This window comes from Neolamprologus brichardi, unplaced genomic scaffold, assembly GCF_056152115.1.
Source record: "Neolamprologus brichardi isolate AB-2024 unplaced genomic scaffold, ASM5615211v1 NODE_ptg000038l+_length_1369362_cov_1, whole genome shotgun sequence".
Classification (NCBI taxonomy): domain Eukaryota; kingdom Metazoa; phylum Chordata; class Actinopteri; order Cichliformes; family Cichlidae; genus Neolamprologus; species Neolamprologus brichardi.
Genome location: NW_028270040.1, coordinates 943,259 through 961,422, shown reverse-complemented (window position 1 = coordinate 961,422; position 18,164 = coordinate 943,259). Strand labels below are relative to the sequence as shown.

The 18,164-nt window shown below is 45.8% G+C and overlaps 2 protein-coding genes across 3 annotated transcripts; both read right to left on the bottom strand.

The window, feature by feature from the left end:
* Positions 1-517: 517 nt before the first annotated feature.
* dcxr (dicarbonyl/L-xylulose reductase) lies at positions 518-6,272 on the bottom strand. Of its 2 annotated transcripts, none has more exons than XM_035912453.2 (9): positions 6,023-6,272; positions 5,832-5,877; positions 4,747-4,844; positions 2,919-3,073; positions 2,746-2,788; positions 2,226-2,325; positions 2,081-2,145; positions 1,089-1,206; positions 518-808 (listed from the first exon to the last, which is right to left on the bottom strand). In XM_035912453.2, the coding sequence occupies exons 2-9, from the start codon at positions 5,848-5,850 to the stop codon at positions 705-707; spliced, it is 702 nt and encodes a 233-aa protein (XP_035768346.1). In that variant the 5' UTR covers positions 5,851-5,877; positions 6,023-6,272; the 3' UTR covers positions 518-704. The 2 variants fall into 2 exon arrangements, with proteins under 2 accessions (XP_035768346.1, XP_006801701.1); XM_006801638.3 differs by having other exon boundaries at positions 5,799-5,877; positions 6,023-6,270.
* Positions 6,273-8,717: 2,445 nt separating this feature from the next.
* On the bottom strand, positions 8,718-17,304 carry rfng (RFNG O-fucosylpeptide 3-beta-N-acetylglucosaminyltransferase). The gene is made up of 8 exons (XM_087837025.1): positions 16,808-17,304; positions 13,748-13,796; positions 11,675-11,777; positions 11,448-11,601; positions 11,283-11,368; positions 10,900-11,065; positions 10,019-10,104; positions 8,718-9,884 (listed from the first exon to the last, which is right to left on the bottom strand). The coding sequence occupies exons 1-8, from the start codon at positions 17,300-17,302 to the stop codon at positions 9,809-9,811; spliced, it is 1,215 nt and encodes a 404-aa protein (XP_087693151.1). The 5' UTR covers positions 17,303-17,304; the 3' UTR covers positions 8,718-9,808.
* Positions 17,305-18,164: the final 860 nt, after the last annotated feature.

The window sequence follows — 18,164 nt, the reverse complement described above, 5'->3', positions numbered from 1 at the left end:
GAACAAATAAAATGTTCACGTTTCTCCAACGTTGTCTTCCCAACAGTTTCACCGGATGGCCAGGAAGGTTCGCGATGTCTTCTCCGGCGCTGATAATTGGCGTCTGTCTTGTGTCAGTGACGTAAAAGACGGATTTAATGCGACATGACCATCAAACAGCAGCTTTCTGAAACATCGGATATGTATCGGATTCAGCACCACATACGAAAGTGACCCAGATCGGATTTGAAAATATCGGATTTGTGCCGTTCACACTGTCACACCATGATCGGATATATGGGTCACATAGGGTAAAAAAAAAATCGGATTGGATGTGCTTTCGCCTGCAGTGTGAACGTAGCCTAAGTGTCCAGTGGTTCTGTCACTTTGAACCAGTTACTAAACTTTACTAAGGCCTGTGTCTCAGCTCCTTACTTCGCCTCAGTTGTGGAGCGGTGCTGTAAATAAACAGGACCCAGAGTTGGTGACTTAGTCTCTGTGATCATTTATATTTCAGTAAAAAACAAACAAACCACAATTTATTTTTAAAGTTTTTGTTTTTAATACTGATTCTAATGCAGCAGCATGTTTTTATCTTTTAATAGCACAAGTTCCATCAATGGGTCAAACAATCCTTCGGGTGCCTCGCTGGTCGAGTCCAGTTATATTAGAGACAATCACAGTGAAGTTTTGCTCCGAGCAGCTGGACGACGGGCTGATGTGGGTCAGCAGGCCAGGAAGCCTCCATCCACCGGCAGAGTGACTCCATTAATCATGCTGCTCTTTTCACTCAGCAGGAATAAAATGCTGTTCACAACCTCCTCCACCTCTGCACACAGACACACACAGACACACACACCACACTCAGCTTTACAGAGCTAACCCTGACACCACGTGTGCAGACCAGAGGGCAGGACTGAGTCTATCATTATGTCCCGAACCCTCATCATGCAAACTGATCTCACTGTGTGGACTCGTGACCTGTCTGTGGGTAACACTGCTCTCACATTAGGTAGATTTCCATGCATGCAGGAGCTGAACACAAACAGTGATGTGATCTGAGAGGACGCGTCTCCCTGTTCTACCTGACCAAGACTGCTGCGACTGACCTGCGAAGCGGCCCAGGGGGATCCGGGACTTCATGCTCTTGGCTTTTTCAGGATCGCTCCAGCCCAAGCGACCCATGTCCGTCATCACCACTGTGGGGTTCACGGTGTTCACACGGATCTGAACACAAGACGACACCTGAGTTAATCCAGTCACCAAAAAGTGATCCAGTCTTTGTTCAGACGACCCTGATCCCACTGTCCAATACTTTTCTTCATGTTAACAGCCGGACAGGCAGCAGTAAGTAAAGTAACATCCTAAAGCCACTGTAGGAAACCTCACACATGCTTTAAAACACCGGCTCATTTAGTGTTGGCTGCTGTCTTATTGTTTGCTCCCAGTAATCGTTGAGTTCACAGGAACTGATTCAGTTTAGATGCAGCCTCTACAAAACTCTGTGTGGACTTTGGTCTCAGGTTGGTGCCGACACCACTGACACCACTGACACCACCAACACCACTGACACCAGCGACTTTTTACACAACTGCTTCACTATGTTGCACATATCACACTGTGCTTTCAGGCCTGTCGTCCTCAGAGAGCGAGGGGTCACTTAGGGTCTCTCCTGGGATTTGAACACATCCTGTGTTTTGATGTCGTGTGATTATGAATCTGCTGCGCTCTCTCTCAACACCACACCAGGCTACGTGAGTTTGCAGGAGGTGTTTCACAGTGAGCTGTGCTGGCATTGATGTGCATGCAGTGTTGCACTGTCAGGTCTCATCAAAGTACTCCAATGCTTTTCAACACCTTACATGACGTGAGGCACACGTCATGTCAAGGAATAATTAATATTCACATTAAATCATTTCCTGGACAGTTTCTTGCATATATATTGTTTTCCCCGTATTTCCTGATCATTTAGAAATAAACAGCACGAACTGAATGCTAACACTGTGGCATCACTGACTCAGTTAATGCTTTCACAAAGATGCACCTGAGCTAACCATGTTAGCATTAGTAACTGTGAGGTGGAAGCTGCACAGCGATGTACCTGATGGGGTCCCAGCTCTAAAGCCATCACCTTACTCAGCATGTCCAGAGCCGCTTTGGTAGCACCTGAGCACAGAGCAGAAACAAGCTCAGTTTGTTACCCTCACTGGGCTTCTTCATTTAAATGTTGTTAATGTGTTCCTCACAGTAGACGGCGTGCTCTCTGAGGGCGCACTGCGATGCCTGGCTGGACACATTAACAATGGAGCCTCCCGATCCCCGGGCCTTCATACCACGAGCCACTAACTGCCAACAGACGGAGCTTTGTCTCATTTCAGAAGCAGTTGGATGAATGAGCCGGGTCAACCGAACGGCTCATCTGCATCGAGCTTTGTTATAGAAACTTTCCAAAACTTAACCGATAACATCAGCGTCAAACAATTCATGCAACAAAATGTCATCTGTTCATTTTTAAGCACAGATTTTTGCACAGGCGAAGCACAGATATAGAGCCGGAGTTTCCAGATCTACACAAGACATTTCTTAATATCGAGGTAAAAAACTGTTTTACTGTAAGTCCCAATCACACGTTTTCTAAAGCAGCTTGTCCAACACTCATTGTGACGGGTTCATTCACAGCTGAACTTCAAAGCAACGCATTTCCCACAAATCAAACCCAAAGAAAGGAAACACCGTGGTTTAATAAAGCAGCCGTGTTCGTTTTACCTGAGAAACCTGCACCACAGCTTTCACATTCACACTGAAAGCCCTGGAAGACAAACAAACGTGACAGGTTAGCACATGATGAGGCTCTGGCCTCCGGCTCACAGGCCTGTGCTGCGTCCTTACGGCTGCACTTCCTCAGCAACAAATATGAAAGTTGAGAATATTTGCTTTACTGCTCAAACTTGTCAGGTGTGACTTCCAGAAATGGCTGTAGGTTGGCGCAGGCAGCGTTATTGACCAGCAGGTCGACAGGGCCGACATCCTGCAGGGCCTGCTCCGTGGCCCCCCAGTCTGTGAGGTCCACACACACCGGGGTGATGGAGGCGCACTGTGACAGGAAGTCAAAAGCAGACGACTCGGATTAGAAGACAAGAGACATCAAATATTTATAATGAGAACAGAACTGAATCAGTCACAACTCTGACGAGGTTACAGCAGCTGTGCTAATGCTTCTCATGTTAGCCGTGCAGATTGAAAAGAATAATTTCTCCATTATTGTAGTTTTGCATGACGAACATACTGCAGATTCTACTTCAAGTGAAAACTACATTAAACAGCGTTTAAAGTCATCAGCCAACGTCAGCTGATTGAAATCTGTTTGATTTAATGACAGTCAGGAAAGGTTTGGATGAGTTATTAATAAGATTTAAAGAAGAAATTTCACTGTGCAGATCAAAGCTGTGGGCAAAGAGTCGATTAAAGTCTCTCAGGTTTGTCTGTGCATCACAGACGCTCCATCAGAGAGCTGACAGAAACAGCTGTGAGGGTTTTCTGACGTCTTCCAGGCACAGAGCTAAAGCTAAAGCTAAAGCTAAACGTGACGTCAAGTCTCTGCAAAAAGAGGATTTTTATATGTAACTGTTTTTTAAAGACATGACACTCTCTTCCACAGCATGTCTTTATCCTGTCTTTCTTCTCTCACCCCAACCAATCACAGCAGATGGCCCCGCCCCTCCCTGAGCCTGGTTCTGCTGGAGGTTTCTTCCTGTTAAAAGGGAGTTTTTCCTTCCCACTGTCGCCAAAGTGCTGCTCATAGGGGGTCATATGATTGTTGGGTTTTTCTCTGTATGTGTTATTGAAGGGTCTCCCTTTTAAGATTAGGCTTCAAACTTTCCTTTTTGCTAAAGCATATAGTTAGGGCTGGACCAGGTGACCCTGAATCCTCCCTTAGTTATGCTGCAATAGATGTAGGCTGCCGGGGGATTCCCATGATGCATTGAGTTTTTCCTTTCCAGTCACCTTTCTCACTCACTATGTGTTAACAGACCTCTCTGTGTTGAATCATATCTGTTATTAATCTCTGTCTCTCTTCCACAGCATGTCTTTATCCTGTCTTCCTTCTCTCACCCCAACCAATCACAGCAGATGGCCCCGCCCCTTCCTGAGCCTGGTTCTGCTGGAGGTTTCTTCCTGTTAAAAGGGAGTTTTTCTTTCCCACTGTCGCCAAAGTGCTGCTCATAGGGGGTCATATGATTGTTGGGTTTTTCTCTGTATCTATGAAGCGCCTTGAGGCGACTTTTGTTGTGATTTGGCGCTATATAAATAAAAAAATGAATTGAATTGAATAATATAAAGCACCTTGACACGACTGTTGTGATTTATAAATAAAACTGAACTGAACTAGGACTTTTTTTTAAAAGAGGCTTTATAAAGGTTCCTAAATATTTGTTAATTCTGTGCTTTTATAATCCATATATATAATTTTAATAATGTATTTCTTTTGGACTCTTCTTGGACATTTTATTTATTCAGCACTGAATCACAGCATCAGTCAGCTCAAAGTGCTTTATATTGTAAGGTCGACCTACGATGATACCAGACCCACACGCCTCTCCAGCTCCTCGCTGTCGGCTCCCTAACGGTGCATTTACACGTGGTTGGTTTTTATACGTGTCATTTTTAAGTGGCCTGAGATGTGTTTTATGCTGATTGACAGTCCACTGTGTGGGTCAATGGTCAGGGCTGGGGCCCCTCAGATGGGTGTGCGTGTGGGGTGATCACCTCCTCCACCAGGCTGTTGAGATCGGCCTGTGTTCGTGTGACCGCTATGACCTTTGCCCCGCAGCGTGCCAGAGCCAGAGCGGTGGCCCTACCAATCCCTGGGACACAGGAATCCATAAACACAAAGACTGATTAGAGTGGACACACACACACACACTCACACACACTCTCACACACACACACACACTCTCACACACTCTCACACACACACACACACTCACACACACTCACACACACTCACACACACTCTCACACACACACACACACACTCACACACTCACACACACTCTCACACACACACACACACTCACACACACACTCACACACTCACACACACTCTCACACACACACACACTCACACACACTCTCACACACACACACACACTCACACACACTCTCACACACTCTCACACACTCTCACACACACACACTCTCACACACTCTCACACACACACACTCACACACTCTCACACACTCTCACACACACACACTCACACACACTCACACACTCTCACACACACACTCCACACATGTCTTAGGCTTCGTTCCACCAACAAAGCTCCTGTTATTCCACTTTCTCACTGATGACACTGGCTCAGGCTGCGTGCAGTGTCATCAGATTCCTCCAGCACTGCTGAGTTCACAGTAATCAGTAACTTCATCGCTTCCATCAGCACCGTCTCACTGTCTGTACCGCGGCTGGAAGCCGACAGAAGGACGTGTTAGTGTTGATGTATGTGAAGGACACGTTTATACAGCAGCCTCCGTTTTGGGGCCACACCAGGAGCTACGATGGTTGTTTTGTGTTTGAGTGTAAATCAGCATCACTGCTGACATTTAATGTTCTCTTCAGAAACGTGTTTGTAAATCGAGCTCAAGCGGAAATCACGTGAAACTTCACATTAAGCGTTGATTCGTTTAAAAACAAACAGTTTCATGAGAGGAGAGTTAGTCTCGGTCCCGTGACTATTTGCACGAAGGTGGGTGTTGTTCATAAAGCAGCCTGCTGGTGTCGCTGTGCGTGCGTGCGTGCGCATGCGTGTGTCCTTTACCTTTCCCTGCTCCGGTGACCAGAGCCCGTTTACCTGCAAACGAAGCCTCCATGTTCGGCCTGCGTGGGTGAGCGAGCCGCTGCAGGGGGAAGACACAGACGGAGTTACGAGTCACGTGACACTCAGGTTGCGCGAGCTTAGCTTAGCAGCGTGAAATGTCCCACGCGTGTTCTCTGTGCTGTTCCTCGTGTTTTGTGTTTGTATGACAGAAGAGAGGTACTCACCAACAGCGCAGCGGACAGAGCTGTGTGTCTGTGTGCGTGCGTGTGTGTGTCCTCCGCCTCTGCGTGTTTGTCTTCCAGGTCACTCGTGCAGCCCGTGGACAGGCACGGAGCACGCGCTCAGCCCTGCCTTATAAGGCGAGAGCTGCAAAGCTCCCGGATTCCTGTGAAATCCCCAAAAGTCAGATTTTATAACCGGTAACCGCAAAAGTGTTTTTCAGGAAACTCCACAGCTGCTCAGTGAAGTGATGCTGCAGAGACGATCAAACCAGGAAGAAAGAGAAACTCTGACAACTCCAAACTGGTGCTGACACTTTCCCCTCATCAGTGTTTCTGCATCTATGCTGAAAGAATATTTTCCACATGTAAACGCTCACAGCTCAATGCTGGAGTGAGTTTTTATAATCGCTGAATGTTTGGTGAAATAAACCACGAGTCACGTTCAGCTGGGAGAGCTGGTGTCACAGCACAGCTGGGATGATGGGAGTAAAGTCTACAAAAGTCATCAACCGCCTCCAGCTGGAGATGATGGTGGGCTTCAGGCTGAAACCACCACATGTGATCTTCATGCCCAGTGGACACAGTAAACCAGGTTCTGGGAACCACCATCTCCCAGCACCTAAACATCAGCTTCCTCGTCCACGCGGCACAGAAGAGGAGGAACAAAGTCACTGATGGTTTGAGATTCTTGATAAGTTCATGTTATCATTAGTCGTCTTTTTCTGACGTACATTTTAAAGATGTTCAGCTACTTTCCAGCTTTGACGCTTCAGCTTTCAGCAGTTCTGCACCTTCAGCTGAAACATTTGAATCAGCTCGTTGAACGTTTCAGCTCTCAGCATTCACACTGCAGCAAACGCATCCTCTAGTTTAAGTCTCTGTGATCATCCAGTGAAACACTGCTGTGATTATTTCCACTCTAAATGTGTCTGTAGATCTACTGTAACCTGCCCCCCCCTAAATGTTCACTTCTCCATTTAACGTTATTGAATATTTCTGCATAATACACATGTGATGTGTTTCATCACATACTTGGACGTGTTGCTCTCAGGCACTGGGATGATCCTCGTGTAATTATAAATCATATAAGGAGGTCACAGATTTGATCATCTGTTATCCAAAAGCTCGTTTGTTGAATGTGATCGCTGCGAAGTTCTAATCAGAGTCGATGTTTCTGTTTCTGGGCCACCTGCACACTCACGGTTAGTGCTGACATTTAAAACAGGCGACAGTCACGTGTGAGTTACTGAAGAAGATACGAAGATTTGTTATTAGTCTGCACAACTCAGAAATCACCATCATCAGAAATCACCATCCATTCTCAGGAAATGCTTTTGGCGTGTCCATTAGTAGAAAACGTTTAAATATTTTTCTCCTTTTAAATAAATCAATAAATCAATAAATATCTGACATTTGTAAAAAAGCTAGTTAAGTTAAGAAATTACAAGTTTGTCAGTGTTGAAGAGAGACGCTGGTGAGAAAAATAACTTCATTAAACCAATAATTAGAGTTTCAAGATCTCAAGTTACTTTTATTTGCCTCCTGGGTGGCCCCCAGTATGGGCCCCCAGTATGGGCCCCCAGGGTCCTGAATATCCTCTGGATGATTTAGTGCAACTCAAGAAAACTGACAAACTATTAGAGGAAAAATGTTGAGTAAATAAAATCCTTCTTTCGTGATCTAAATATCAGGAACATGTGACCTCTGCTGTAGCCTAGCTCCACGCCTTCTCCTGTTTGTGAGCGCCCGTTTAAGGCTGGTTGCCTGCTGCATCCTGAGCACGTGTTCAGGGTGAAGACGCGTCACATCGTCTTCCAGGTGTTTAATCAACTAATCAACAAATGTAGCGTACACGATGGCGTACACGATGGCGTACACGGTGGCGTACACGATGGCGTACACATTGACTCAGAACATCTGCCCCTGGCTTCTTCCAGTGTGGAGGAGCAGCAGCTCTGCTCCACCCGGGTCCTCTGGCACGTACTGTTTCCCACATTTCTCTGAATGTCTGTTGACGTGTCGTCATCTCTGCAACGGTTTTGTTGGACTCTTTGACCTCGTCCAGGTCAGGCTTCAGCGTTGGTGACACAGTCGTCCTCTGCAGCTCTGATGTCAGTCTGGGCTCGAAATGCTTCCTCACTACTTTCCTCGATCAGTGCTGAAGCTCCAGGTCTGATCCAGAGGAGTTTCTCATGTCCGAGTGTGCGCTCGTGTTGACGTTTGTAAAGCTTAGCTGTTTATTTCGGAGCGTGTAGTCCCGAGGGGAAAGGTCTTCGTCTTTCATTCATCAGCATCAAACGGCATCGTCTGCCCTTCCTCTTCTTCACACTTTTATTATAAGCTGGTGTTTTGGATGCTGTGTGCAACACGGTGTAACTGGTATTATATAGACTTTTATAAATTATAATGGAAAAGTTGTTTCTTGCTGATTTTATTTTTCACTTGTAGCTCTGCTTTTCATTTGCACTCTTTGTGTCTGCGCTCCATCCACGGACACTCCGCTGTGATAAAGGACTACGTCACATGTTGATCCCAGCGAGCTCATCACTTTGTGGTTTAATTACAGGAGACCCCCCCGAGGAGGCCGTGTGACTCAACCTCCTATAAATCTGACAGATTTCAACATGACACTGAATATTTCCGTGCATCGTCTTGGTTCTGTGGTTTTCTCTTCAATAGATCAACGTGACAGAAACACTCAGGAATGCAGAAAAACTTTATTGACAACAGATCAGCTTTGACAAAAACACACTCGGTCTCACTCACTGACCTGCAGTGGGACTCTGTGTGGGGTTTGGTTTCTAGTCTTGTGCAAACAGGCTGGTGCTGCACACCAACACCTTTCACCTGTGACTGAACATACAGATCAGAGTGGGCGGAGACAAAGGTTCATCCTCCTCTCTTTGAAAGAGAGAGCAGTGGAAGTTCAGCAAAAATCTTCACACGAGAAACTCGACGGTGACACAATCCTGCACCGTGCTCACTGGTCAGCTGTGAATGTGTAGAGTCTAAAAGCAGCCTCAAAGACGATGCTGCTGCTGGGCGGAGCTAAAAGAATAAGCCTCGTATAACGCTGTGCTGCAAAGTAACAGAAACAGAAAACAGGCGTCACAATAACAGACCTCATGCTTCTCCAGACCGCAGCTGAAACAGCCAATCAGGAATCTCCTACCTCCTTCAAACTGTTTTAATACTCTTTAAAAAGCTTTTAAACTCCAGTCAGTGATTTACCAAAGTGACAGGAACAGAAAGGTTTCCACAAACATCTGTCATGACCTGAACTCGCCGAGCTCAGGGAGAAGAGAGACTGCGTTTTCCCCTCGGCTTTACCGTCGCCCTTTAAAAACAACTTTGTTGGCTTGAACGACACAACCTGCACACGCATGAAGCATTTGTGCACCAGCTGTCCATCATTGTTGCTGTGTTAGCGTGACTTTAGCAACAGTCGCTCACAGATAATCGCCCGCGGTTACCCGGAGCTCAACCAGGTCACTGAGGGTCTCAGAGAGGCTTTCTAAGATCATCATGTGTCATCCAATCACAGTTCAGTGTAGATGCAAAAGTGAACGCCTCATTGTCGTCCTGAGCGCTGTTCTTGAACTTCACCTTTTCAGCTTCTCGACCATAATAAACATGCTACAGATGAATGTTGAATTGAAGGTGAATGTGGTCGACTCTGCAGGCCTGGATGGTCTTCAGCTTCTTTGGCTTCAGTTTTTAAGGCTTCACTGTGTGTTTGATGAATATCAGAGAGTTCAGAGCGACGAGGATCAACGTTCACACTGGAACTCAGTTTCTGTGGCGCGCTTTGAGCTCTGGACACCACTCAGTGTCAGGATACAGGAGGCAGTGGACCGTCTTAAACCTGTGAACACACAGGGTCAAAGTTCATTACAGGAAACCATCAACAACAATTAGAACAGCTGAACACTGAGATCGCAGCTCATACAGATGGTAAATGCTTTCTGATGTTCAGACACAGCGAGTGTCAGTGTTTACCTCGTGGGGTCCTCAGCCAGTGAAAACCCTCCGACCACACCGACCACATTTCTTCTGTTCTCAAACCCTCCGTAACTCAGAGTCACCTACAGCAAAACAATCGTACAGTGTTTAATGGAGACTGACGTCACAGCTGCTGTCACTGAAAACCCCCCTCATGTGACAATGACGGATTTTAGTGAATCTAAACAAATGTGCACATTAAATACAAAAGCATATAGTTAGGGCTGGACCAGGTGACCCTGTATCCTCCCTTAGTTATGCTGCAATAGATGTAGGCTGCCGGGGGATTCCCATGATGCACTGGGTGTTTCTTCTTCACTCACTATGTGTTAACAGACCTCTCTGTATTGAATCATATCTGTTATTAATCTCTGTCTCTCTTCCACAGCATGTCTTTATCCTGTCTTCCTTCTCTCACCCCAACCAATCACAGCAGATGGCCCCGCCCCTCCCTGAGCCTGGTTCTGCTGGAGGTTTCTTCCTGTTAAAAGGGAGTTTTTCCTTCCCACTGTCGCCAAAGTGCTGCTCATAGGGGGTCATATGATTGTTGGGTTTTTCTCTGTATGTGTTATTGTAGGGTCGACCTTTCAATAGCACCTTGAGGCGACTGTTGTTGTGATTTGGAGCGGTCTAAATACAGTTAATTGGTGATGTTTAAATAAAACTGAACTGAATTCTTTGTAAGGTTGTATCTCCTAAATGCATCAACATATTAAACTATATTGGGATGAATCTGAGTGGGTTGGTATCATCTCCTTTAGTTCACACTGGTTTTGTGGGTCATTTTTTAAATCTGTTAACTGAACTACATTTAGACGTTTCTCAGGTTTGGTTTCAGAGCTTCTGTAAAACGCCGTCCCCGGTCACCTCTCGCTCACCTGCTCCAGCACAGAGTCAATGGGCAGCTTCTGCAGGTTCTCCAGGTGAGAGTGGAAAAGGTGCGTGTGCGTCAAAGCGACCTCCAACAGCGCCTCGATGATGTAGCCGATGGTGCAGTCATCTGGAAGTCGGATCTTCTCTGCTGTGCTGATGAAATTCCCCAAACTGAAAACACAAGACGACAGTGTCCAAGCTGAGCTTTCTCAGGATCAACCATGCAGAAAATAATGAAGAGGTTTCCAAAATCAAGAGGAAGCGTCACCCTCACAGGGGCGGCACAGAGACTTGATGCGAGCATGTATTTGTGTATAAATGTATATATTTTGCACCAGAATGTAAAAATATAAGAGCGTAGAAATCCTTTCAAAGCAGAGGCAGCTACCTGGCCCACGGACTCATTTTCAGGGCCAGACCTCGACTGATACAGAAACCTGCTCCACCTGTGGCGAACCAGAACTTGACAGACACCTGAACCAGAAAGGAAAGAGCACATTAGCTAGCTGTGGAGTGGAGCCAAAATCTCTCACTAAGCGGAAAGCTGACCCACCGAACCGTCACTCTTGACCCTCTCTGCAGCCTCTATAGGGTGATCCAGGCTGGGCCGGCCCAGGTAGACGTCCTGGCTGTGGTGGTAAGACGAGAGCAGCCGCAGCAGGCTGGGCAGGATCACGTAGTTGTCATCGTCCACGTGGCAGAACCACCTACGACGCAAACACACAGTCAGACGTGCAGCTGCTCTCAGAGTCAGAGCTGACAACTCCATCCTTCACTCACTTCCTCTGAGACTCGATGAATTTATCGTACTCTACAGACATCTTGCAGCACAGAGCCTGTCGGGTGTGAGCTGCTGAGCAGTTAGTGTTGATGATGTTAGCTCCTGGTGAAGAGACAACAGAAAAGACTTAACGTAAGGTTTCTTAGAGCATCCCACTGCATCTCCATATGTAGACTGGATATAATGGCAGCAACTCTGCTTTGTTTCAGACCTGCATAGATCCATGTGGCTACAGCACATTATCTTTGTGATGAGACAGCATGAGGGTTTGAATAGACTCCTGCAGAGCTGTGTGCAAAACTCTAAGAGTTTTATAAACAGACAGTGAGCGAAGAAGAAGAAACCCCCAATGCATCATGGGAATCCCCCGGCAGCCTACGTCTACTGCAGCATAACTAAGGGAGGATTCAGGGTCACCTGGTCCAGCCCTAACTATATGCTTTAGCAAAAAGGAAAGTTTGAAGCCTAATCTTAAAAGTAGAGATAGTGTCTGTCTCCTGAATCCAAACTGGAAGCTGGTTCCACAGAAGAGGGGCCTGAAAACTGAAGGCTCTGCCTCCCATTCTACTTTTAAATACTCTAGGAACAACAAGTAGGCCTGCAGAGCGAGAGCGAAGTGCTCTAATAGGGTGATATGGTACTACAAGGTCATTAAGATAAGATGGGGCCTGATTATTTAAGACCTTGTATGTGAGGAGCAGGATTTTGAATTCTGGATTTAACAGGAAGCCAAAACAGGAGAAATATGCTCTCTCTTTCTAGTCCCTGTCAGTACTCTTGCTGCAGCATTTTGGATTAACTGAAGGCTTTTCAGTGAGTTTTTAGGACTTCCTGATAATAATGAATTACAGTAGTCCAGCCTGGAAGTAATAAATGCATGAACTAGTTTTTCAGCGTCACTCTGAGACAGGATATTTCTAATTTTAGAGATGTTGCACAAATGGAAGAACGCAGTCTTACATATTTGTTTAATATGTGCGTTGAAGGACATATCCTGGTCAAAAATGACTCCAAGGTTCCTCACAGTGTTACTGGAGGCCAAGGTAATGCCATCCAGAGTAAGAATCTGCTTAGATACCATATTTCTAAGCTTTTCAGCGCCGAGTACAATAACCTCAGTTTGATCTGAGTTAAGAAGCAGAAAGTTAGTGGCCATCCAAGTCTTTATGTCTTTAAGACATTCCTGCAGTTTAACTCATTGGCGTGTGTTATCTGGCTTCATGGACAGATAGAGCTGGGTGTCATCTGCATAGCAGTGAAAATGTATGCTATGTCTTCTAATGATGCTGCCTAGGGGAAGCATGTATAATGTAAACAGAATTGGTCCTAGCACTGAACCCTGTGGAACTCCATAATTAACCTCAGTGTGTGAAGAGGACTCTCCATTTACATGCACAAACTGGAGTCTATTAGATAGATATGATACAAACCACTAATTATTCAAATCAAATAGCTACAACAGTGTATTCTAAGGGCTGTAATAAAATATTATGCTCAACAGTTTCTGTGATGAGCTGTGAAACCTGACTGAAACTCTTCAAATAAGCCTCTGCAGATGATCTGTTAGCTGTGTTAATGTAGCAGATAAGCACAAAAATAACTGTTGTAACAGGAAGTGATTGATCTATAACTGTCTTTACGTGATGCAGTTTGTCTGACAGCACCATCATCGTGCATCTAAATATTTCAAAGCTAACTGTCCACAGCACTGACACACTGGCACGAGCCGGGCTTCTCTGCTGTGGGTCAGGTTTCACTCACAGCACTGTGGACTCAGTCATCATTTTTCAGCCTATTTCAGTCTTTTTAAAGGTCTAATTTTTAACGTTGTAACAACAGCTTTTGTTTGTCCAAATGGTATCAAAAAATTGTGCTGAACATCAACAGTTTCAAACATTGCATTCTCATTACCAGGATGAGCTGTGCACACACGCTGTGATAAAGGTCAGTACTGCACAAACAGCAGATTACTGTCAAACCCCTCTGCAGTCTCCACTGTGTCAGGACAACATGTGATCACACTGCTGCAGCAGTCTGAGGGACGTTTTTCCTGTAAGATTGGTTCCTCTTACCAGTCCTCGTTTGCAGCTCCTTGTCATCACCATCAGTGAAAATGAAAGTCTGAAACAAACAAGGAAACGCTGTTAGAGTTGTGCAAGCGCACAATTACACAAGCTAACGCTCTGCAGTGAGGACGCAGTGAAGAACAGCTTCACTCCTTTGTTTGCTCTCCTCGATCAAGACGAGCATTTGCAAGAGGAAGAGCAAAGATGGAGAGCAAGTAAGAAAGACCGCTTCATTTACTTTCTGCACCGACTCTTTATTTCTAATTATTTGTTCTACATTCATCAGCTGGACTCCTCACTCTACACTGGGACTGATTATTTGTGCACAAGGTGACATCAGGCTGGACTTTACATCGTTCCTTTAATGTAAAATAAATGTAGCACATCCTTCCCCTTTACAGCTGCAGGTCCAACACAACCACCTCTTCCAGCACTTCAGGGGACACACTGACATGTTCCCAGCACACGCTGGAGAGATGATATCTCCAGCGTGTGCTGGGTCTGTGCCATGGTCTCACTGGGAGGAGGACTTGGCCCCAGTCACCTCATCTAAGGGTCATTTCAGACCTACATTCCCAAACCATCTACAGCTCTGGCCTCAATCATTTCTCTCCTTTCTTAACCTCCTTTATCCTGTATGATTACACAGGTCTGCATCCAAAACACTGCACAGGATTTTCTGACTGTTTCTTATAGATTGTTACTCACTGAAACCAGGAAAATATTTTAAAAACTCCTTATTTTATTTTATTTTATTTTATTGTTTCACACATGGTACAGCAGTAATTCATTCCCATACACAACCTTCCTTTCAAAGTAACACTGTTTCCATGCATGAAAAGGAAGAAGAATAAATTCTTAATTCCTCTTGCAAAACTCATGTTTTTAGTTTCATTAAGCACAATTTCCTTTTTTACTCTGGAATCCTATACTTGAGTCAAAAACATATGCAATAAGGATTTCTTACATTAATTTAATATTTCTAAGAGTGAGACTCTTAGAAATAAAAGTAGAAAACGTGAGGCAGTGAGGGGCTTCAGTAGGCGGGCGGGGTGCGGTGGGTCAGAATAGTGATTTTTTTCACCGCTGTTGGGCTTTTTTAATGTAAATAAATAAATAATGTAAATAACTGTACGTGATGGAGGGAAGTGGAGTTTTTGGATTCAGCACCCTGAAAAACATAAGTTTACCAAAAACCTCCCAGCAGCTGAAAAATGTGTTGTTTGCAGATGTGTGTGATTTCTGTGATGATTAGTTAAATAAAGGACTGCACGTGACAGGAGCTTCAGTGAGGAGCAGCCTTTAGTTTCACATTCAAACACACAGGACACTTTACTGACCTGAGAGCAGTGAAACGATGCAGCGACAGGCCTGTAACAGCATCTGGAGGTAAGTAGTTACCCCACACAGACGAGAACTTTCACAGCAGACATGGACTTAACACTGGTTTGAGGCAAACTGCTGATACTGGGTGGACAAGCTGAACTGGAACAGTTGTGTGTGGCTGAAGTGCAGCAGGCTGTTTGTGCAATAAAGCTCCTTCTCTGCAAACTGAGGCTCTTTGTCCGGCGCTGCGACTCGATAACTGCTTTTAACACAGCTGCAGACCTGCACCGGCTGTGCTGCTGACTTTAAACTCCAGTTACTTTAATGAAAACCAGTCACACATCAGATTTTGAGCACGTTGGTAACATCAACTCTACATCGTCATGTTTTTGACCTCAGCGTGCTGCAGGAACACACATGCATGAAATATTAACGGCAGTTTGGGGGCCACACACACACACACACACACACACACACACACACACACACACACACACACACACACACACACACACACACACACACACACACACACACACACACACACACACACACACACACACACACACACACCTGGATGTGCAGCATTAGCTGTTGTGTACAGCAGACCGTTGTGCACACGGAGCAGAATGATTGGATAACTCTGACACATGCAGATGCAGATTTTTTGTGCTGAATGTCACCGCGGACAAACTTCACCACATTAGCTGTGCAATCTCCAAATCCCCCTAAAGAGCCACACAGTGTACACAACAGTAAATCCTTCACGACTAACATCTGTGTGTACACACAATCCAGATCACATGTGCTCACTACATGCTGTGGGAACGTGTCTCTGTCACAGACACTCTTCTCCTTACAGCAGCGCTCTCAGCCTCAGCTCACTTTAACGCAGAGTTTTAGCTGACACAGCACGACTGTGGCACGCCAGCAGCACTGAGCAGCCTTACACTTACACTGGTGCTCTGCAGTGAAAGCTGCATCTTCACCTTTTGTGTGGAAGCTGCAGAAAGTTGTGTCCATGCAAAGCACAACCTTCCAGCACCGCAACTAAAATAGTTTGGACCACCGGGAGACAAAAACACGTCGTTCTGCAGCCAAGAATGACTTCAGTAATGTGTAATCAGACATGTTTCAGTTATTATTAGCTGTTTGAATGTGCAGCACAGAGTTAGTTTGACTTCTCTGATATTATGGAACAAAAGTCAACAGAAATGTAAACAGTATAAATATGTTTGAGGTGCACAGAGAGCACGTGCAGATTTACAGAGTAAATATTTTAAACATTTTTAAGGAGCTTAGATTCTTTTATTCCATTTGTTTATATGTTGAATGTCACATTTCTCATGTGCCAGCTGCTGTTAAACGATCATTTCTTCTGTTTCTCCAGTTTATCAGGATTGTTTCTGTCTGGCATCTGTTTGGGACGATAAAGGACGAGCACTTCACTGTGGACATCACAATAAAACTCACATGTGTCTTTCCCTGTGTACAGCCTGGCTAAACTCTCCACATATCATCATCATCATCATCATCATCACTAAGCTGAGCAGGCACACACGAGTCGGTACAGGAGCACGGGTCAGAGCAGCTCTGAAACAGCACCAGCTCCTGGTTGACACCAAGACCGGACCTCTGCCTGCATCAACAATAGGAAAGCCTAACAGCTGGACACTGGAGTGCACAGCTGGAGTGCACAGCTGGAGTGCACAGCCACGTGACAACAGGAGTGGTACTCACCTGTTCTTTAGCTTGAGACACCCAGGTCTGAATGAGCAGCTCCAGTCTGGACTTGTGATACTTCCTGGTTGTCTTTACTGCAATAAAAATGTCCTTCAGCTCCAACTTGTCATGTGACTTATACTCTCGAGGTCCACCAACGCCTCTTTCGGGGATTCTTCTGACGCCCTTTCCTGTTTTGGGATTGCTGTTCCTGCTCATTTCAGTTTTGATGGGTTTCCCCAGCCCTTCTGAGCTCCTCTTAAGACCTGCCGTTATCTCTTTGTCCCCAACATGTAAAAAACCTGCTGGAACCCCGACTTGGTGTGACGTCCCCGCCTGGGCAGGTCTGACCTGGGGTCGGGGCTTAGGCAGCTCCACCTGGCGTGCGGGGGGCCGGAGAGCTGGAATGAGCAGGAGCAGGAGGCCGCAGAATGCGAGAGAAAACAGGAAGCAGAACTTGCTGACCCCGACTGAAGCTATGTGCATCCTGACTGGCTGACGGAGCAGATTCATCAGCCTCCAGGGCTGCAGTCACTCCCAGCAGCACGCTGTCCCATCATCAGATCACAGCGACGAGTCCTGCAGAGAAACAGGAAGATTCAACAGCGTGTGGAGAGGCACGTTCATCCCAAACCCTCAGTTTAACGGTGACACAGCAGCACAACGTCACCTGCAACAACACGGCTGACGCTCTGCTAAAGACAAAGCTATTTCACATGTATAAACATGATCAGACTGTGGTGATGGAGACGGCGAACCTCTGCCAACCACATGTGATTTATTACAAAAGTTGCAACAATGTAAAGAAAAAGCAGAATCCAATGATCAGGACACGTTACATGTTTCTATGATTTTTATAATTCAGTGTTTTCAGTGGATGACAGGATGGATCCTACAGAGCTGCTGGGATATGTGCATAATGTTGAAGGTGCCCCTGCCTGAGACCCCACCCCCACGAAGCTGGTGTCAAACTGTGTGCTAATAAAAGCTCCCTCTCCTCTTTAAGCCAGACAGTCAGAGCACAGGACCGTTCTGCTTCACTTCATCCCATCGTACGTGAGCAGCTGCCTTTGCCTGCAGCAAGAGTCCTGACAGGGACTAGAAAGAGAGCAGATTTCTCCTGTTTTGGCTTCCTGTTAAATCCAGAATTCAAAATCCTGCTCCTCACATACAAGGTCTTAAATAATCAGGCCCCATCTTATCTTAATGACCTTGTAGTACCATATCACCCTATTAGAGCACTTCGCTCCCGCTCTGCAGGCCTACTTGTTGTTCCTAGAGTATTTAAAAGTAGAATGGGAGGCAGAGCCTTCAGTTTTCAGGCCCCTCTTCTGTGGAACCAGCTTCCAGTTTGGATTCGGGAGACAGACACTAT